This window comes from Rutidosis leptorrhynchoides, chromosome 8 (genome assembly GCF_046630445.1).
Source record: "Rutidosis leptorrhynchoides isolate AG116_Rl617_1_P2 chromosome 8, CSIRO_AGI_Rlap_v1, whole genome shotgun sequence".
NCBI classification, from domain to species: domain Eukaryota; kingdom Viridiplantae; phylum Streptophyta; class Magnoliopsida; order Asterales; family Asteraceae; genus Rutidosis; species Rutidosis leptorrhynchoides.
Window position 1 is genome coordinate 310,964,619 of NC_092340.1, and position 23,052 is coordinate 310,987,670.

The window sequence follows — 23,052 nt, forward strand, 5'->3', positions numbered from 1 at the left end:
AACAATAATTCTCCAAAAGAGAACCCGACACACACCTCCCTTAACCGAAGGATTTCACCTTGCTCACCAAACACGTCCATTATCTCCCAACGAGATTCACCAACTTACCACCTCGGTGATAATTTACAAATCCAATATCATAAGTACAAGTTAACCGAAATTGCACTCTACTACAAATCGATCCAAACTAGGTCTCGACCAAATTTCCGGATCTACCAAAAACATCATCCGAAATATCACACTAAATCTTCCTCGTGCGGGAGTGTAACTCCCCCACTTGGAACCACGTCCCAATATCACAACTCTTACAACCGCACAATGCTACCACAGGTAGACTTTACCACAATTGGGCTCACACGACCCATTACCACATCTTGCTCCAACCTTGAGCACACGAAGGATTTTAACCAACCCTTAAACACTTTGAACGAAAAGTGTACCGCAACACAATCGGAGTCGAACACCACACTAGTAGGTATAAAAGAGGCACCTAATGTCGCATCATAAAGACTCCATTACCAACACACATCGAGATTTAAAACACTCGATCTCAAGGGTTCCAACCAACTGACGAACCTCATGATTCGTCACTTCAACATAAAAGCGAACACGCGCTTAACAACCAAACACCAAAACCATTTCCGTGGCTTGGTAGAAACGTTTCCCAAATACTAAGTAATGCTTGGTTGCACCAAGTCTTACGCCCTTCGCCCGTCAATCAAACATCAACATAGGGTACTTCCATTAGGAACGTCACCCATAGCATAACATGCACAACAAAGGCATACAACTCAAACTCAAACGGCACTTAATAAATAATCAAAAGACATATTTATTAAATTGAAACGTACCTTAACGTCTCCTTGCCGCACCCGTCCCCGCTAACTTGGGACATTCTGACTTACGATGTCCTTCTTTTTGGCAATTGAAGCACACCATACCATCACCCTTTGGTACCGAACATTCCCAAGACTTGTGACCCCTCACGCCATAATTGTAACATCTAGCCGCACTAGAATCTAACATACCCGTTCGCGTACCACCCGTGCTCACACTCGAACCCTTAGCCCTCTTACTCGGAGCACCATAAGAAACGACCCTTCGCTCACTTGAAGGTTCACCCTTTTTCGATCGTGAATACGACTCGAAACCTCTAGCCAAATCGAATAATTTCGAAAACGATTTCGCTTGACCCCGACTAATTTTACTTTTCAAGTCATCATTCAAGGTCCGATAGAAATCCCCCATCAACAAACGATCATTCCCCAAATACTCTGGACAAAAACGAGCCTTCGCCATAAAGGTCGTCTTGAGAGTACTCAAATCCATAGATCCTTGTCGCAAATTTCGCAACTCATTACGCAATTCCCGCCGAAGTCCGGAACTCCTCGAAGAATTCCTCCTTAAAGTCGTCCCACGATAAAGCCATAAACGTCTTGCCACCGACAAGATCAATCTTACCATCCAACCAATCCCTTGCCCAACCCCGCAACAAACTCGTAGCGAGTCTCGTCTTTCTCTCGGGAGGGCAATCAATAGTACGGAAACACCCTTCGACGTCCGAAATCCAAGTTGTGCTTATCAAAGGATCCGGTTTCCCGTCATACATCGGGGGTTTAGTCCTCATGAAGCTCTTAAGACAACGCTCCATTTCACTACTACCCCGAAATTCGGAATACTTCCTATCCATTTCTTCTCGAAACGCACCCATTTGCTCTGCAACGGCGATTGCAACTCTAGCGTTAATCTCAGCGTTGTTCGTCTCGATCCCACTTCCCGTCGCCATTCTAAGGAATGCAAAGCGATTAGATCACGAACGTATAAAACCACACACGCAACACCGTCCCATCTTGCTAAACACTTGTCGTACATCACTTGTTAGACACGATTTGCACCCGTAATAAGGTTTGCAAGTCCTTATTACGCACACACGCCGCATCAACTCGTTAGTACAACGACCGCCTCGCTCGATGATAGAAACAACACAAACAAAATTCTACGCGACAAAAACACACGCGAGAATTACACCATAACACAAATAATATATTAATAATATCCGCATTACTAATATAAACGTTCGTCCACCTACAAGCAAGGCACTAACCATAACTCATTACGACCCGTAATCCTACAAGTCCCGCAACAAATTAAGCACACACAAAAGTCTAAGTCTAGGCACCTATCTCAAGTCACCTAAATCCCTTAGACCATGCTCTGATACCACTTGTAACATCCCAACCCGTTAACCAACCAAAAACGCGAAAAAAAAAAATTAAAACTGATCTGGAGGGTGCGCGGCGCGCACAAGGCCTGAGACAGTTCTGATCAAAATGTCCATTTTTCGAGAAAAGTTCTTCGACTTCCCGACACTTTTAGACCAAACGCTTTTCACCACAATTTATATTAGTTAAAACTAACACGTTCCAATAATAAAATGAGTTTTACGAGACCGGGCCCACATCGGCCGTTTTACGACTTTCGTACAAAATACAAGTTTCGACCACACGACTTTTAATACAAAATAAAGACCGAGCATGGAGATTGGGGATACGCTACCCAATCCTAATCAATCCAAAGGCAAGATCTTCTAAAGCAACTATGCAAGTCCTCTAATCCTCGCGCTTACCCGAGCCACCATCCGCATGCAATCTATAAAAAGAGTCAACAACGAGAGGGTAAGCTAACGGTTAGTGAATGATAATATACTACATACATATATATGTATAAAATGAATACGCCATACAAATATCAAATACCGCATACCGAACAACCAAGCATAAAGGCAAGCTAGTCTAGGCGTACCGTACAAACACTAAGCACGAGCTAAGATACAACAACAAAATATAAGTTCACCAACGACGATGTGAACCACGCCAAATAGCTACACCCGGAGGGTTAGCTACAACACAACAATACATTAATATATAACAATATAAACGAACAAGGTTAACACCTTAACCCAATACCGAGAACCAAATACCACAATGAAAATTGGCCGAACTACACGAGCCTTAGTAATCCGAAACCACACGAGATTACTATCTTCACAACATCGAGGTTGGCCGAACTACACGATCCTTAGTAATCCGAAACCACACGAGATTACTACCTCAATACGATGACCGAACTACACGAGTCACCATGAATCCGAACTACACGAGATTCATTTTGATAAGATGACCGAACTACACGCGTCATCGTGAATCCGAACTACACGCGATTCACTTCTCCAACTCAAAACCCTTCGCCATTGGGGTTATATCATCCACATCACAACCACGTGTGATAGTGTACACACAAAATGTGTACCTCGCCAAAGGTGGTCAACCAAAATGCACAACCGTGCCAATTGGATCGAAACGCAAGTCCATCAAATCCACCTATATGTGAAGTGAGCTCTATAACCGAGAACCACTTCACCCGACCCGCACCCATCCTACACATACATATGCACATAGGATATTAACACTCACCTTGTCGCCTTGATGAATGCTTCCAAGTAAACCGCAACTCGCCAATGGAAAGCACCTATTCCATTATCACAAATTCAACAACACACTTAGATTGGATTTACAAACCAACCCAATTTGACACTTAGTGCAAATTCGACCCAAATGCACTTCCAAGTACAAACCGCGCCCAAAATTAACCAATAATCACTAACACAAGTGAGAATGGTCCTAACACGCCAAATAAACCAGAACACAAGTGTTAAACACTTATCAGTCCCCAAATTTCCCATAAACCCTAATTTTGACCCATAACGTCAAAATCTCACCATTTACAAATTTCGACACCAAAACACCTTTAACTCGGTTTTATACTTAAACTTAATCCATTTTAAGTTTATAAACCTCATTAAATCGCCAATTGGGTCATAATCATCACTAAACCCTAATTTTGACCCAAAGTCAAAACTAGTCAACCAAATAACCCTAAATGGGTTTCAATACTTCCATAATCACTAACTTAAGTGATTAAACCCAATTTCAAGTCCTAATCATGGCCAATTAGTTCACCAACCCAAAATCCACCAACAATAACAACAAACCCGATTACTAGCATCACTAAACTCACTCTAAGAGTTTAAATGAGTTTCTCATCAATTTAAGTTCAAACCCTAACTTGATTATCAAAATTAAACAATGAAATTCAGAGTTAGAACTTACCACAACCACCAAAACGTAGCTAGGAACGAGGTGAACAACTTTAAAACCCGAGACTTTGATCAATTCAAGCTCCTTCTTCTCCAAAACCCCAAATCTCTCTCTAGAAATCTCCCTCTCTCTCTAGAATGATTTGAGAGTGTTAATGGATGTGAAATGTGATCCAAAATTGAATCTAACCAGCTGATATGGCTTCACATCCGGCCTCAAGTGAAAAGACCAAAAAGCCCCTCATTAAACCCAAAATAGAAAAAACAGAATTCTGTCGCTGGGCTCGTGCGCGGCGCGCACCCATGTCTGGGCAGAATCTGAGCTTTGTTTAATTACACAATGCTTCCTACACTTTATGTAGCATAATTACCCTTCCGTATAATAAATATTAAGGTCTTACACAGCCACCCCACCTGCTGCTGCTGCCGACACACCGATCCCGCTACCCACGAGTGATCCCGGCGCTTCATCTTCCGGGACTAGAAGCCAGGCGCCTGCCCCCGTGATTACTTCTAGCGGAGCCCAGGACCCTTCGGAGATTCCAGCTCCATCTGACCCCGGACCCTCAGGATCACAGCCCCGCTCCGTTGAGATTGTGATTCCCGCGAAGTTCGGGGAAGGTCCTTTCCGTAACCGGTATCGCCATTGGTGTCGACGCGCCCCTGATGGACGTCTCATTCCGATCGGACCCGCTCGTTACCAACAGATGATGGCCGCTCAAGGACGGCCAGTTCAGCCACCCGTACAGCCACCACATGATTCGGATGACCTGTCATCCACTGATGCTTCATCCGACGACACATCCTCAGATGACTCCGACGAGGAGGACCCCGATGCACCTATTCAGCCACCCTCCACCCTGCCGAAGAAGCGGTATCGCTTCGACGGTACCATCATTCTGGGGATCAACGGAGGACGAGCCTTCACTGACGCGTTTGGTCGACGTCGTAGGGTTACTGCTCGTAAGCGGCTTGTGCCGTACCCTGCCGACCCACAAGTGCGTAAGGCACCCCGTTACGTACTAACTATTTCTGGAGCCGGAACATCTGCACCCCGTTATATGATGTCTGCACCACCGGCACCACCCGCACCACCGGCACCGCCTACTCTACCATCTCCCACTGTCGAGGAATTGACAAGGGAGGTGGGGATCCTCTGAGCTCGAGTTGCCGAGCTAGAGGACCAGATGGCCCATGTTATGGACATTCTTCACCCACCTTCACCATAGGGCTTTTGTATTTAGATTTCATTATGTAATCTTGTTGTAGTTTTATGTTTCACTTATGTATTGTACGAACTTATTCAGATGTATGAAACTTATTATTATTAATGGAACTTTGCGTTATTTAATTCTTGCACGATGTTCTATTTACATTACTGTACGATGATTCTGTGGTATTTGTACCTAGATGCTTTATTTAATAACATGTGATGTTTTGATTCCATGTTGGTTACTATATACGGTGTTATTACTATTTGAATGCTGGATTTTGACTTGAGTCAAAATTTTTGTTTAGAACACCATGGCTAACGGTCGATCCACACCTACTGCTGCTCAAATTGAAGAGATGATCCAAGAACGTGCAGCCGCAACCATTGCGGAAATGCAACCCCAAGCTCCACCGCCACCGCCACCACCACCGGTTATTCAGCCATTCGAAATGGGTATACTTACAAGGAATTCCAGAGCTGTACACCACATAACTTCAGCGGCACTGAGGGACCGGTTGGTCTCACTAGATGGTTCGAGAAACTTGAATCAGTATTCCGAGTTAGCAACTGTTCGGAGGATAACAAAACCAAATTTGCTTCTTACACGCTATCAGACGGCGCGCTCACATGGTGGAACACAATGGCACAGGCACAAGGCATTGATGAGGCGTATGCCACGCCATGGGAAGAATTTAAGTGTGCCATGATTGAGGAGTATTGTCCAAGAACCGAGATACAAAAGATGGAAATAGAGTTCATGCAGTTAAAGGTCGTTGGGAACGACCTTGATGGTTACAACAGGAGATTTTTGGAACTAGCCCTGATGTGTCCGACAATGGTCAGCCCAAAATTCAAGCGAATGGAGAGATACTTCGGGGACTCCCTAAGAGCATTAAGGGAAACGTCACCTCGTCCAAGCTACCAAATGTTCCCGAAGCGATGCGCATGGCACAAACTTTAATGAATCAAATAACCATCGATGAACCGGAGAAAACTAAGTCTGAAGCGGGTACTAGCGAGAAGCGCAAATGGGATAACCACAACAACAACAACAACAACAGGGGAAGGAACTATGAACAGAACCCGGCGAAACGACATGAGGGTTTCAGAGGAAACAACAACGGTGGAAACCCCAACAACAACACCAACTCCAACCCGAACTACAAGGGAACCCTACCTCAATGCAAGAGGTGTTACAAACACCACATTGGGTATTGCGATGTTGTTTGTGAGAAGTGTCAACGGTCTGGGCATATCGGGAAGGACTGCAAGGTCACCACTTTGAATGGGAAGCCGAACACCAACGGGCCGAATAAGTGTTATGAATGCGGACAGACGGGCCATTTCAGAAATGCGTGTCCAAATAAGCGAAAAGATGGCGGACCACCGCGCGCTAGAGCTTTCAATGTTAATGCAAGGGACGCACGCGAAAACCCCGACTTGGTGACAGGTATATTCAAAATCAACAATCTTTTAGCTTCTATCTTGTTTGATACTGATGCGGATAGAAGTTATGTATGTAGACATTTTTGCGATAAGATTAATTGGTCGTTAGTCCCGTTAAAAGAGAGTATGCTTGTCGAGGTCGCCAATGGAAAACTTGAGAAAGTTGACCATATTAGTCGAGGAGCTATTATCAACATAGCTGGTGCAGATTTCGAAATTGATTTGATACCCATCAAATTGGGAAGTTTTGACGTGATCGTCGGTATGGATTAGTTAAGCAAGATAATGGCCGATATTATTTGTGGAGACAAAGCTCTTCGTATACCACATGAAGACGGTGAGCCACTGATCATCTACGGAGAGAGATGTACCTCGAAGCTGAACCTCATTAGTTGCATGAAAGTGCAAAAGATTATGAAGAAGGGACGTCTTGCTGTCCTAGCACATGTGAAAACAGTAGAAACTGAGGTGAAGAGCGTGAACGACGTTCGAATTGTGAACGAATTTTCCGATGTCTTCCCTGAAGAATTGCCTGGATTACCACCGCCGAGAGCCGTAGAGTTTCAGATCGACTTAGTGCCAGGAGCTGCACCTGTAGCTCGCGCACCTTATAGACTCGCACCTTCCGAGATGCAAGAATTACAGAGCCAACTACAAGAACTACTTGACCGAGGGTTTATCCAACCAAGTTTCTCGCCTTGGGGCACACCTTTGTTGTTTGTGAAGAAGAAGGATGGATCCTTCCGTATGTGTATCGACTACCGTGAGCTCAACAAATTGACGATCAAGAATCGGTATCCTCTTCCCCGCATTGACGATCTTTTTGATCAACTACAAGGATCGAGTGTCTATTCAAAGATCGATTTGTGATCCAGTTATCACCAGTTGAGGGTGAAGGAAAGTGACGTGATGAAAACTGCATTCAGGACTCGTTATGGTCATTATGAGTTTCTCGTGATGCCATTCGGTTTAACAAACGCACCTGCCGTGTTCATGGATCTTATGAATCGTGTCTGCAAGCCGTACCTGGACAAGTTTGTTATCGTCTTCATAGACGATATCCTCATCTACTCTAAGAGCGAAGAAGAGCATGAGCAACACCTCCGACTAGTACTTGAACTATTGAGACAAGAACAGCTTTATGCCAAATTCTCCAAGTGTGAATTTTGGTTGAAGGAAGTCCAGTTTCTGGGTCATGTTGTGAGCGACCAGGGTATCAAAGTTGACCCCGCCAAGATTGAAGCCATCAGCAAGTGGGAGACCCCCACTACTCCGACGCATATTCACTAATTCCTAGGTCTCGCCGGTTACTACCGAAGGTTCATTGAAGGATTTTCTCTGATTGCGCGTCCTTTGACCGTGCTGACTCACAAGGGTAAGAAGTTCATTTGGGAACCCGCACACGAATCAGCATTTTAAACTTTGAAGAAGAAGTTAACCACCGCACCTATCCTATCACTTCCTGAAGGCAGTGACGATTTCGTCGTTTATTGCGATGCTTCGAAAAGTGGTTTTGGTTGTGTACTGATGCAACGCTCAAAGGTTATCGCTTATGCCTCCCGACAATTGAAGATTCACGAACAGAATTACACTACTCACGATCTTGAACTTAGAGCCGTTGTCTTTGTGCTCAAATTGTGGAGACACTATTTGTATGGAACTAAGAGTACTATCTTCACCAACACAAAAGCCTCCAACACATCTTCGATCAGAAGCAACTAAATATGAGACAGCGTCGATGGATCGAGATGCTCAACGACTACGATTGTGAACTTCGTTATCATCCTGGCAGGGCCAATGTTGTAGCTGACGCTTTAAGCCGAAAGGAGAGGACGGCACCTCTTCGTGTTAGGGATCTGAACATCACCATTCATTCGAACCTCAACAGTCAGATCCGAGTAGCCCAAGGTGAGGCTCTCAAGGAGGAGAATATAACTCACGAACATTTGAATATACTTGTCTCTCGATTCGAGGTTAGGGAGTCTGGACTCCGATGTTATGCCGGAAGAATTTGGGTACCTCTTTATCGAGATCTACGGAACCTTATACTTGATGAAGCACACAAATCGAGATATTCGATTCACCCCGGTGTGGGTAAGATGTACCACGACCTTAAAGAACAGTATTGGTGGTCGAATCTTAAGAAGGACGTTGCGACTTATGTTGGTAAGTGTTTGACTTGCTCGAAGGTTAAAGCCGAGCATCAGAGACCTTCTGTGTTACTTCAACAACCGAAAATCCCACAATGGAAGTGGGAAAGGATCACGATGGATTTCATTACTAAGCTGCCGAAGACGGTGAGCGGATACGATACTATTTGGGTTATTGTTGACCGCCTTACCAAATCTGCACACTTCCTAGCGATGAAGGAAACTGATACAATGGAAAGACTTGCTCATCTATACATCAAGAAGGTTGTATCTCGTCATGGTGTACCTTTATCGATCATCTCAGATCGCGATCCCCGTTTTGCTTCCAGATTTTGGCGTTCTTTACAAGAAGCCATGAGAACTCGTCTTGACATGAGTACTGCTTATCACCCTCAGACTAACGGGCAAAGTGAACGAATGATTCAGACCTTGGAAGACATGTTGCGTGCATGTGTCATCGATTTCGGAAAGGCCTGGGAAAGGCATTTGCCACTCGCCGAATTTTCTTACAACAACAGTTATCACTCGAGCATTAATGCTGAACCTTTTGAAGCATTGTATGGCCGTAAGTGCCGATCTCCTATTTGTTGGGCTGAAGTAGGCGAAAGGCAAATCACCATACCCGAGGTAGTCCATGAAACAACGGAGAAGATTGCTCAGATTCAAGCGAGACTTAAGACTGCCCGTGATCGCCAAAAGAGTTATGCCAATCTTAAACGTAAGGACTTTAAATTCAATGTTGGTGATTGTGTAATGTTGAAGGTTGCACCTTGGAAATGTGTGATTCGTTTTGGAAAACGTGGAAAGTTGAACCCACGATACATTGGTCCTTTTGAAATCTTGGAACATGTTGGACCCGTTGCTTACCGTTTGGATCTACCAGCACAATTGAGCTCAGTTCATCCTACCTTCCACGTGTCAAACTTGAAGAAGTGTCTTGCTACACCTGAACTTATCATACCACTCGAAGAACTTACAATTGATGACAAACTCCACTTTGTGGAAGAACCTGTTGAGATTATGGACCGCGAGGTCAAAACTTTGAAATGCAACAAGATTCCGATCGTCCGAGTGCGATGGAATGCCAAACGAGGACCTGAGTTTACTTGGGAGCGAGAGGATCAAATGATGCGGAAGTATCCTCACCTTTTCCCAACTCCTCCATCTACCTCAGCTTAAATTTCGGGACGAAATTTTCTTTAACAGGTGGGTAATGTAACGACCCTGGATTTTCCAACGTTAATTATTAATAATTATTATTATTAATACTTGTGATTAAACGAATGTATGTTATTACATTTACATGTTGCCATGAATGCCCGTACTTGACTTTAAATACCCGAAACATCTTTGTGACAATACGTACATTACCCGAATAATATTTTTGAGTATTATTTACATTCATGATTGATTTTATTAATCATTTTAATTAACTATGGTGATTAGTTAGTTACTTGGGCTTTAATTGGATTTATTTGTTAATTAATGGAACTTGGACTTGTTTAATGTTAATGGACTCATGAATATAGACTTATAAGCCCACCTTACACCTTATTGGATTAACTAGTCCATTTCTACTACATGTAAGTATCACCTTGGAGTTTAACTAGTTAGTTGTTACACTTGGAATCTAGTTTACACATAATCCCCATGCATGGCCATCTATTAACCAACTTTTAAGATCTTTACATGCTTGTGACTAGTGAACATTCTTCTCCCCCTTCTTTTTTTCTGCTGGCCGTGGACTACCAAGGGGTGAGAGGGATTCAAAATCTTTTTTTTACATTACTTGTCCACTTGTATCCTTCAATCATTACACACACATTTTTACTTGCAATATTCTCTCAACTTTTTCTCTCTTTTCCTCTCAAATACTTGTAAGTATTATGAACTTTTCCTTCCTCCTTTCTTTGCTAAAACCGAATTACACACACCCTTAATCATCATCATTTGTTGTTTGTTACTTGTTTCATGTTGTTGTTGAGTACTTACTTTGTTGTTGTTATTCTTTACTAGTTACTAAGAACCAAACTTTCTAGTTTGATTCTTCATTTTATCTTGAAATTTCAAGAACACACAAGAACTAAACTTACTAGTTTATGTTCTACATATGTTGTTTTAAAGATTGTAAGTTCATGGTGATAAAAATCATACTTGTGAATCATGTTTGTAAACTTAAAAGTTTACATTCTTAAAGATCAAACTTTGGTTTGAATCTTTAAAGTATGAACCACCATGAATTATTTACTTGTTTACTTAGTTTGTTACTTCATATTATGCACTTTAAATTTATTTTTTTGTTGATTAATATTGGTCAACTGTTACTAGTTAACTTTGATCTCATTAATCTTGAACTAAAGTTAACTTTAAAGTTCAAGAACATAGAAGTGTAACTCTTTAGTTATAACTTCATACACTTGTGTTAGATTTAACTTAATAACTTTAGATCTAGACTTTTGGGTCTTGGATCTTCAAGATCTAACTAAGAACTATGTTCTACATCTTAAGATCTTGATTAGTTAAGTTTACTTTCAAGTTTGTAACTTATTATTAGTTTTAAAGTTCATGTGTGTGTTAGATCTAAGACTTTGATGTAACTTTGGTTCATCAAAACACTTGCAACACTTAAGTGAGTTGTGCTTCATGTCTTAGACTTGCACTTGGGTTATGATGGCCAAACCTTGGTGAAAATGATGCAAACACATCAACGAGTTGTACACTTGAAGCTATATGCATCAAGGATGAGAACCATGATAAGCATCGAGCACCAAGAACCACCGGAACCTACTGACCCTACTATTCTACTGTTCTGTGTCTGACCCGTATGACCTGGGCTACTGTAATTATGATTTTCAGATATCTCTATTCTAGTATATAACTTTTCATATAGGACTCGTCTTAATCCGAGTTACGGTTTAGGATTTATGGCCCTCCGATCGTCACTATGTCCATTTAACGTTGTGCTGAAAATTCTGACCTACTCGCACTTAGACCGTCGCCACGGTCAAAAGAAGAGGAGTTTGATTCTGTAATTTTTACCACAACTAAAGGACTCATATATGGAGCCATGGCCACTGGTCTCACCTTATTTCAGTAGGTATAGAGGCCGTGGTGACTGACCTAACTCAGCCTTTGTTTTAAACTCTTTTCATGAACGAAACTTACTTTACACCTTTTGTTTAATGATGAATGATGATGACCCTTAAGACCTTATTTACATATTTTAAAACCTATTCGGATGATTTACTGACTTAGTACTATTTGACTTAGGTTGAGGACCCGTTTGGACAACCTTCATTACTTGCTTACTTTTCGAGTCATACTTTACCGCTACTTTATCATTGTGAGTTATAGCATTCCCTTTTTACTTTAACTTATTTTGGGAACTGAGAATACATGCGGATTTTATGTTTTACATACTAGGCACGAGTACTTAAACTTATATATGTGTGGGTTATACAACGGCATAAACATTCCCTTTAGCTCGGTAACGTTTAATCATTGGTTTTTGAACCATGAACGCGAATCTTAGATATGGATCCATAGGGTTTGACATCCCCACTCGGGCTAGTCGCGCTGGCATTTAATGAGTGTTTAATACTTCGTAGACATACGCACTTTCCAAGTGTACTTTCAGGGGGTATAAATGTTAAGTTAGTTACCAAGTGCCCACGGTTAACATATACTTTATGTTACTGTTTTGAAACGCTCTTTGTAGCACTGAAATCTCGTGGCCTACCTTACGTACTGTTATACTTAAACTATAGCTCACCAATCTTTGTGTTGATGTTTTTAAGCATGTTTTTCTCAGGTGCTTAAGGTTATTTGCTTCCGCTGTCGTGCTAGTCTTGCCGTAGACACCCGCTGCTCTAGTGTTATCACTGCATGAACTGTTTATCTTGCATTCAAACTTTATTACATTTGAAACTATGTTTTGTAATGACCTAAGGGTCACATACATTTATTCATGCTTGCTATTCGTAGAAGCATACTGTTGGTGTAAAACAATTGACGTCGGTTATGCCGTCATCTTTTTTATCGTGAATGCAACTTCTTTTATTACAACATGTAGTACTTAACCTTGTAATGATCCTGTTGTTGATGATTCGTACACGATAGTTTTGTACGGGGCATCACAACATATATTCTTATTATCAAAATATAACCAACAAATCTCCACTTTTTTATAGAAAAAGATAACCATACTTCTACATTGTAAAGATAACAGAAGTAGACGCTTCCTCGACGATAAATTCAAGATCATCATCTTCATGCCGCTGACATTATTTATGACTCAATACAAGAAATACTAATGCATCCATATCGAACATTTATTAAACCGACAATCAATGACAGAACCGATAATTATAAGTCTGAACGAATTATCATACTCCACCGTAATGAAATATCACCACTTAAAGCAAGTATTTCATCCTGGAAAATGTTGAACAACAAGCTGAAACTTTATGGTACAACTTTCACGTTTGGCTTTCCCGGAAGTTCATCAGCTATCAACATCAGTTTCCACCACACAACTTGCATGAACGCCAAACCAATGTCCAAATGCAATTGTGGAACTGCTAACGAATATCCCTTTCCATGGTGGCGCAAACACATTATGAGGATAACATGACTTTAGCGTAACTCGTCATTCTCCGTGACAATGGAGACATCGTTAGCGCCTTTTTAGCCATTTATCGAATTTGCTCCACCTGAACAATTAACCCTTACATGCCCAGTCTTTTCGCACCTCCAAAATACCAGATTCTTCCCAGCGTATTTCTTCCTCTAATAACTGCGTAAGTACAGTACCATCTAATGAAGAGATACTATTACCTTCCAATCTTTTCTCCTCGGATAGGAGCTTGTTAGTAAATCTTCAAAATTTAACGTTTCCCTCACGTACATCAGAATAGGTTTCATGTGCTTATAGGATGACGAGAAAAATAATATCAGCCTCAAAGCTTAATCTTCATCATCCACATCAACTCCAATAGCCTCTAATTCTGAAATGATACCATTAAGAATACTCAGATAATCAGAAATTTCTGTACCTCCATCCATAATCAAAACATGGAATTGTTCCTGGAGATACAACCGATTTGAGATGCCTTTTTTCTATTACAATTTCTCCGCCTTATCCCAAAGTTCCTTTATTGTTGATAACCCGTGCACATTTGCAAGTACGTTCTTTGCAAGAAAAAAACGAATCACACTTACCGCTCTCAGATCCATATCATCCCATTCTTCTTCATCAAACTTTCCGCCAAAAGCAATGCTCGGAAAAAGGTGGGTTTACCTTTCAATGCCTTCTCTAACCCGGAGTGAATTAACACATCTTTGATTTGAACTTGCCACAAGCCAAAATTGATTATCCCATCAAATTTTTCTACATCAATCCTCATTGAACTGGACTTCGACATCGTATCCGTACCTTATAAAATAGTATTGTTTACTAGAAGAATAATTCAACCATATACAAACCATCGAACGAAAAATTCATATATGATGTGGAAGCTCAGACAAATCCGCCACCACAGAGCATACTCCGAACCACAGAACATACTCCGACCTTTTGTAACCTAGACCACGTCAAACCTGGCGCTCTGAACCAGTTGTTGGGAAAAAATGGTCACACTAATTCCTAACACACGACCAATGAAAAATAGTAAAGAAATAAAGACACAAATTGTTATAATGACATAGACAATTCTCTTAATCCAACTACACTCTTCAAAGATTTGACTAATACAACTCTCAAACAAGAGTAACAAGAAAGAAATAATCAAATACTTAAAGTGTATTGATAGATACAAGTTGGAAGTATGTCCATGACCTTCTTTATAATCAAGTAAGTCACTCACACTTTCTTTCATCTACCATCATGCCATTGATCACACCACGATGTAGCGTGATGGTCCAAAAAACTTGTAGAGTGATGCTTGAATCACAGGAAAGAAAATTAGCGTGAATGAATTTAAATCAATCACAATTTAAATAATTGATTCTATATTATAATTAATTAAATGCAAACAATAAAATAACCCCATTATACCTCATTATCCCATTACCATTATAAACTTCACCACGCCATAATATCATCACATTTGACACATCAGCACTATACCCTACAAATATTCTCCATCAAACCATCACCGTTAAATATGGTTCAAGTATGAAAGCAACCAAGCCATCTTTATAATTAAGCCTTACCTCAGGGACAATTTAGGAAAATCACAATCAATCTCACTCTATTACCATTTCAGTTATCGTAGGATATATATATATATATATATATATATATATATATATATATATATATATATATATATATATATATATATATATATATATATATATATATATATATATATATATATATAAAGCACGTGATAATAATTCTAAGTGTCAACTTCTGAATAATTCATGTCACGTGTCAACTCCTCATTTATTCCTGCCACATATCAGTATATCAGTTATTTTCATATTTTAATTGAATTATTAGATATCCCAATTTAATTTAATAAATATAAAAATTTCATTACTTAAAATATTATATTATATTACCATATAATATTATATTAATATTAACATATGTTATAATTATATTAATTATATTATATATTATTATTAATAATATTATTGTTTTAAACGATACATTGATTTAATATAAATATTGATAATATTTATATATATTGATAATATTATATTGGTGTTTTATCGATTATTTGTCAATTAAAGTTAAAATGATTCGAACGGACGGACTCATAATTTATGCGTTATTATTCAATACTAATGCTTTTAATACAAATGTTATGAGTAATAAATGAATTTTTATTATAATTGTATTATACATTTGATAAGTATCAATATTAACGTTATTGACTACGAAATTATACAAATGTCGTGCAACGTACGAGCTCATAAAACTAGTATAATTATATATACGTGGACGTTAATATTAATAGTATAGTATATGAGATACAAAAAAAAAAAAAAAAAAAAAATACCATTTGCATGTGCAATCTTTTCCCCAACACCCTTGCCAACAAAGTTGATCTATTCTTCTATTTCTTATAAATTAATCAACATAAACATATATAAAAATGTACATGTAGCAAACCCACAAAAGTTCCATTCAAATCTCTCTTTTTCCTTTCTTATGCAGTACCTTCAAGAAACCAATTGACAAAACAAAACAAAAAAAATGACTGATTCATCATCATCATCATCATCATCCTCATCATCATCATCAGCTTGGTATCAAGTAAAGCTAAAATTCTTTACAAAAATCCGAAGGTTCGTCAACAAAACAACAGTTAACAAACGATGTGAGACATCATCTGGTAAGATTGATGATGACATGTCATCGTTTGAATTAATCGTAGATGAAGAAAAGCTAATTAGTGAAAATAATAATCATGGTAATAATGATATTAATGGAATTTTGCAAAAGTCTGTAAAGAGGCTTCATTTTGGGAGTCGAGATGAGAAGGCTGAGGCAGCCAAAGAAATTAAAAGACTCGCCGGTGGAGATTTGAGACGGCGGAAGATGATGGCGGATCTTGGTGTTATTCCGCCGTTGGTAGCCATGGTTGGTTTGGAATATAGGGGTGACCATCGGAAGTTGGCTATACAAACTTTACTTGATCTTACTAATGGCACCATCACGTAAGTTTCATATCATATCACTTTTATTTATTTAGGCAATTTTTTTTTTTTTTTTTTTTTTTTTTTTTAAGCAAGGAAACCCTACTATGAACGAGCACATTGGCTCCCCCATAGAAGGTAAAACCTCGGGTAATCAAGTCCCCCGAGCGCGAGACCTGGTACCGGGTGAATTGCGCATTATGCGCACCCTCTTGTCACACTCCCTTTTTGAACAATTTGACAGAGCCAAGGATTGAACCCGGGTGGTGTGCTTCATTGGACAACTCGGTGGCCACTCAGCCAAGCCTGAGTGGTTTTATTTAGGCAAGTTAATTAAGTAGGTTTTCTTCTATAGATACAAATAAATGTTTTTAAGTTTTATATATAAAATTTGAAATATATTATCATTACATAACCAATATGTCAACTTGAAGAAGAAGAAGTTAAACATATAAATGATAAAAGAGGTTGAATATGTAAGTAAAAGTTAAATATGAAGTCATTTGTGCATAGAATGTCTTTTTGTGACTTTTTAACGTATTATGAATATTCCATTGGAAATAATTTGATTTGATACTTATTGATTCAAATAGTAATTGTAACTATTAATTAATAATGTTATATTTTTAAAATGAAAACGAGATGTGTATTTATAACAACCTTTTTAAAAAATACAACAGATCTAATTAATTACTAGGTTTTTAATCACGTTTAACGTGGAGTTTTGGCTACTTTGGACATATATGTAGTGGTTATGGCAATACATTAATGGGACTAGAACCAACTCCACAACTCCATATGTGAACCTAGTGGCCAGTTTTAACCTTTTTGATGCATAAAAATGCAATTATTTATTCATGACGAAATAATCTTTAAGTTTGATTTATATGTTTAATTACATAATCTTAGGCCATAAGGTGCATTGACTCTCCACTAGAATCCATGACGGTAGAAATGAATTGGAAGTGGAATAATATAGCAAATGTTAGGCAGACAATATATTTTCTGATAAATAATTATGAGATCATGTTATGCTTAAATTATTATTTATTTATTTTTATCTTCTTAAATGATAAAAAGTTATAATTTTTTTTTCACCAAAGACTTTGACTAGCATGTTCATTGCTACTTAACAAGAGAGAATTTCTAAGTCTTGTTAACTTATAAGTGATTAAAAAAAGTTTTTCCAAGGGCCCAAAATGCAATTTACACATAAATTTAATTATTTTGTGAAATAGTATTATATATTTGTAAAATTGCCTTATTTTATTATCCGTTTCTGGTTTGCTATAGGAACAAAGCTCTCATGGTAGAGGCAGGAATCTTGCTAAAGTTGTCCGAGAATATTGTTGCTCAAGAATTAGCCAAACATGAATTTGCACAACTCATCATGTCATTATCTTCATTAGTCAATGTTCAATTCCCTATTGATTCATCAAAGATACTTCCATTAGTATTACACATACTCAAATCAGATTCAAGTATTGAAACCAACATGTTATGTTTAACTACATTATATAATCTATCAACCGTGATAGATAACGTTGGATCATTAACAACAAACGAAATAGTAATTTCGCTCTTGAAGTTGGCATCTACGAAAGAATCATCCGAAAAAGCTCTTGCAACACTAGGGAATATTGTAGTGAGTTTGATGGGTAAAAAGGCGTTAGAAAGTAATCCAATAGTGCCCGAGTGTTTGATCGAGATATTAACATGGGACGATAAGTCAAAATCTCAAGAGTTATCGGCTTACATTTTGATGATATTGGCTCATCAAAGCTCTATACAAAGAACTAAAATGGAAGAGGGAGGTATTGTGCCGATTCTTCTTCAACTTGCATTGTTAGGTAGCCCATTAGCGCAAAAAAGGGCGTTAAAGTTATTGCAATGGTTTAAAGACGAGCGACAAATGAAGATGGGACCTCATTCTGGACCACAATCAAGAAGATCTTCATCGTTTGGTTCGCCAATGCATCAAGAGGATTTGGGTAAAGGTAAAAAGTTAATGAAGAAAATGGTGCAACAGAGTTTGTATAGGAATATGGAAACCATTACGCGACGTGCAAATGGGGGTTCAAATCCAAGCTCTAAGGTTAAACTCTTGGTCGTTAGTTCAAGTTCGAAGAGCTTACCATATTAATACGATTTTACGCCTTTTTGAGTATCTTCTCACTACTTTGTACATTAAAGGAAAAATTATGTCTTGTCATTGTACAAATAAGTAACAAAAAAAATTGGTTTCTTCTAATATGCTTATTCATCTGCCTCCTTCATAGTAAGGGTTTTTTTTTAGAGGGCTAATGATTGTTTTTGTACTACAAATGGCTAATCGAAAATGATTAAAGTAAAAAATAGGCTACAAACTTACACAAATGTACCGATGTCGCCCACAAACTCATTTCCGTCCTACTGTCGCCTACAAACTTTCAAAAAATGTGCTAATATCAACATTTTATGGTTTTGACCTATTACATACTAATTTTGACCTGATATATATATATATATATATATATATATATATATATATATATATATATATATATATATATATATATATATATTAAGATCCAATCCACGAACGACACGTGTTGATTTTAACCAGTTTAGCCGGTAGCAAGTAATTTTTGTTTACATTGGTACACTTTTTAAAAGTTTTTGTTTACATTGGTACACTTTTTGAAAGTTTGTAGGCGACAGTAGGACAGAAATGAGTTTGTGGGCGACATCGGTACATTTGTGTAAGTTTGTAGCCTATTTTTGCCTTTAACCCAATCAAAAATTATGAAGCTTTGCATCCGGCTTACTGAAAATGGGCTAATGGCTGGACTAGTAGTGATTAATGGCTAGTCGTATGTATTGTATGGGCTGAAAGTTTTCTTGTTTTGGGCCTTTTTGATGAGTTTATTTAGTTTTTGGCTAATACACCGTATTATTTTGATTTGAATTTAGTATAGCAGGAAGGGGTAACTTTTATATAACAAAAGAAAGTTCATAAAATATGAAACATTCTTTAAACTTACAAATCAAGAAATTCGAGCAAAACTAAACAAACCTAAACTAAGCTCGCAACCCGACATAGAGAACAAAACGCCCACAAACAACACAACTTATCCTAACGAAAAAATAAAGACCAATCTAAACGATAATCGGGAAATTAGGATTCATTTAACTAAAGATAAGACAAAAAGCCGCCACCATCTGAAACACCGCTCAAGCGTCTTTAATAAAGTCGTCGAACACCTCCAGCTCCTCTTCATGAGTCAATCTCTTTCTTTCGATTCGCGGCTTTTTAACTTGCTCCAATTTGAGAGAAGTTTTGCTAGAAATACTAACATCCCCTTTTTGAACGCCTTCTATATTGTCCATCACGTCAATGAAGGTCACGATAGGATCGAGTATTAACGGTTTCTTACCAACGGATTTATCAATTTTAGATGCAAGAGGTAGAGAATCTTTCAACAAAACCCTTACCACAAGCTTTGATCCAGATCCATCTTCAAAACCCTTACCAGAACCAGAGGATTTAACCGCAATTCCCAAACTCGATTCTTTCAACTTTGACGCATGAACTAAACCATCATAATCATCCTCAAGTTCGTCTACGGAGTCGAAAGGCGAAGCATACAATCAATTTCCGAGACCTTATTATCCCCCGCCGATTCCGAAACAGTAGTATCCGGTGTAGGGATAGGAACACTCCCGACAAGCAAGACGTTGTCCGCAGGCAAACTAGGGGGATAAAACAAACATCTTCTGCAACACGAGTAGACGAATTGAAAGCCAAACATTCAAAAGGGGCGTTGTTTCTTCTACAAAAATTCCAAGAATTCACACACTTCGTCTCGCATGGTTTATCGGAATAAAGACAGATAGTATCAAAATCAGTGGCAACAGTTGAAGAAGAAGGTGCGTTCGCTGCAACCATGGCTTTTTTAACCTTGACCGAGACATCATCCAAATTAACCGGAAAAGACAACTTGATTCCCGTGTTTACCAAATGCAGATCATTGTTAAAAATATGAGTACCATCGCCCATCGGTAACACATCTGCTTCAAAAATGGCACGATTAGAAGTAGCGAAATCCAAGGAAGGAAAATCATCATTGAAAACTCAATCGAGCTCAACCGAGAAAACTTCATTAACAAGGATAAAAAACGACTATGGACCCAAATTATTCTTAACCTCTTTGACCTCGTCGACAACGACTTTGACCTCTATAGCAGGACATGTTAGTTTGGATTTTGGCAGTACATTAATTAACTAATTGTACTTGAAAAGAAATGTCTCTTACATTCAGCACATCAAATCATCAATGTCTGTTATATTTAGGGTCCAACCACATAAAACTTACTTTAGAGTGTGTTTAACGCACTAGCTTTTCGAAGCTTATGAGAGTGTACAAGAACTCGAGTTTATGATTTTAATAAGTTCCAAGTCATAAGCTTTGTTAGGTAGACATAAAAGTCATGTTTGCCAACAAGTTTTTTGAAGCTTTTAGGAGCTTTTAGCTTTTATGAAAAATCTCCTATCAAAGTAAAAGCTCCGTTTCGTTGCAAGAGCTTAACGTTTTTTGAAGGTAAGAAAAAGCTAAAAGTTACTAGCATTTGGCTTTTAACTTCTAGATTTTTGTCATTTTACTCTTTATTTTAAAAGTTTCAACTACTCTGTCAAACATACATATAAAAAACTAACAGCTACCACCTACAATCTACCATCTACTAGCAAAAAGCTACATGTTATCAACTACCAGCTACCAACTAGTTATGACAAACATACTCAAAAAGTAAAGTTTATGAAAAGCATAAGCTCTTAAAAAATAAACTTCTTATAGTAGCTTATGAAAAAAGTAGAACTTATGAATAAGAAATAAGCTCCAGCTAATTTATCAAACATTTATAAAAGATAATAAGCTCTAGTTTCAGCTCTAGTCAATAAACTTCAGCTTCAACTACAATCTCCGGCCTCAATTAATTTCATCTAAACACAACCTTACTCCATTCATTAAACTTTTTTGAACATTAAAGACCAATGACGCAATTTAGTGTGGCTAAATGAGATTTGAGAAATACCGAAATCAAACGGGTAACTTTTTTTTTTTGGACAACGATTGGGATCACCCGAGGGGGACTAAACCACCAGTTGCGATCATCTCCCGTTGCGACTATGTCGATGCAGCAATAAACCCCGCCCCCATCGCTGCCCGGGAGGAAACCTTGACACCGATCCAAGGGCACGGCCAAGTAAAACCCCCTCCCCTTTACCCCTCCCAAATGATATGGGAAAGGTGTCATTGGTGGATACTTCATGGCAGGGATGAAATTGTGTTTTTAATATATAATCAACGGGGGTCGAACTCCTGACCTCCCCTAAAAGAAGCAGATCACATCACAACTTCCAAACGGGTAACTTTTGAAAACTCAATTCGGTTGAAAATGGCTTGAATTGTGGAAAAACCCACTTTACTCAAAACCTTAATATCAGCTTCAAAAACCACCTTAATCCTCAATGAATAGTTAATTTCATCAATTACAGCAACACTCTCACTATTACCACAATCATATATAAATTTGGACACACCTTTGCATGGTCAAAAGATTCATACCCATATAATAAAATCTTGCTTCACTTGCAATACAAACATATCCATAAAACTTTTAATCCTGCATATAAAATCTTCTTGTTTGTCGTAGGCCCACATGTGTTCGATGAAATGCATCAACCAACTTTGACTGCTTAAGATTACAGGATTACTGAGTATACTAAACACGGTGAATTTGGAAATTCTCTTAATCTATTTAGGAGACTTGTTTGTGTAATGAGAAGCCAGATGAGTGTACATTCTCGATGATATTGAAGGCCCCTAGTAGTGATAGAATGTTGTCTGTTAACGAGGTGTCGAATTGGGAAAGACGTTCATGCTCAGATTGTGAAGTCATATATGTTGTATTGGATGATATTCGTTTAACTGTTATGGTGGATTATTATGTGAAGAGTGGGAGAATTGATTATGGGAGGAGAGACTTTGATTTTATGATCGAAAAGGATGTGGTTTGGTCAACATCGATGATTCGGGATATATGAGATAAGGTTATATGGAAGATGCCGATGATGTATTCGAGATGATCATTGAGAATGATGTAGTGGTGTTTAATGCGATGATTGAAAGTTACAGTAAAGTAAATCAGTTGATATTTACTATGAAGGCTATTGAAGATAACTTATGAATGCAAAGATTGGATTTTAAGCCCAATATGTCTACATTTGCGTGTATTGTTGGAAATAGCTTGTTCTATATTATCAGCATCTGAAGTTGTGAAACAGGTACAAGGTCAATTTATGAAGACTGATTTTTCGAATTATATTGAAATCGAAATTGCTCGTGTTGATATGTACTCCATAAGTTGCTCTCTTTCTACCAAATGATTCACAATTT

The 23,052-nt window shown here is 38.5% G+C and overlaps 1 protein-coding gene and 1 pseudogene across 1 annotated transcript; both read left to right on the top strand.

Annotated features, from left to right (window-relative positions):
• Positions 1-16,172: 16,172 nt before the first annotated feature.
• On the top strand, positions 16,173-18,758 carry LOC139864415 (U-box domain-containing protein 45-like). The gene is made up of 2 exons (XM_071852996.1): positions 16,173-16,636; positions 17,909-18,758. The coding sequence occupies exons 1-2, from the start codon at positions 16,173-16,175 to the stop codon at positions 18,756-18,758; spliced, it is 1,314 nt and encodes a 437-aa protein (XP_071709097.1).
• A 1,918-nt stretch (positions 18,759-20,676) lies between these two features.
• Positions 20,677-23,042, top strand: LOC139864416 (pentatricopeptide repeat-containing protein At1g28690, mitochondrial-like; annotated as a pseudogene).
• The last annotated feature ends 10 nt before the right edge of the window (positions 23,043-23,052 follow it).

Excerpts from the sequence above, each read along its gene's own strand:
- LOC139864415 (XM_071852996.1), top strand. The coding sequence starts at position 16,173 with ATGACTGATTCATCATCATCATCATCATCATCCTCATCATCATCATCA. Across the intron at positions 16,637-17,908 it reads CTTACTAATGGCACCATCAC|GAACAAAGCTCTCATGGTAG; the intron begins GTAAGTTTCATA and ends GGTTTGCTATAG.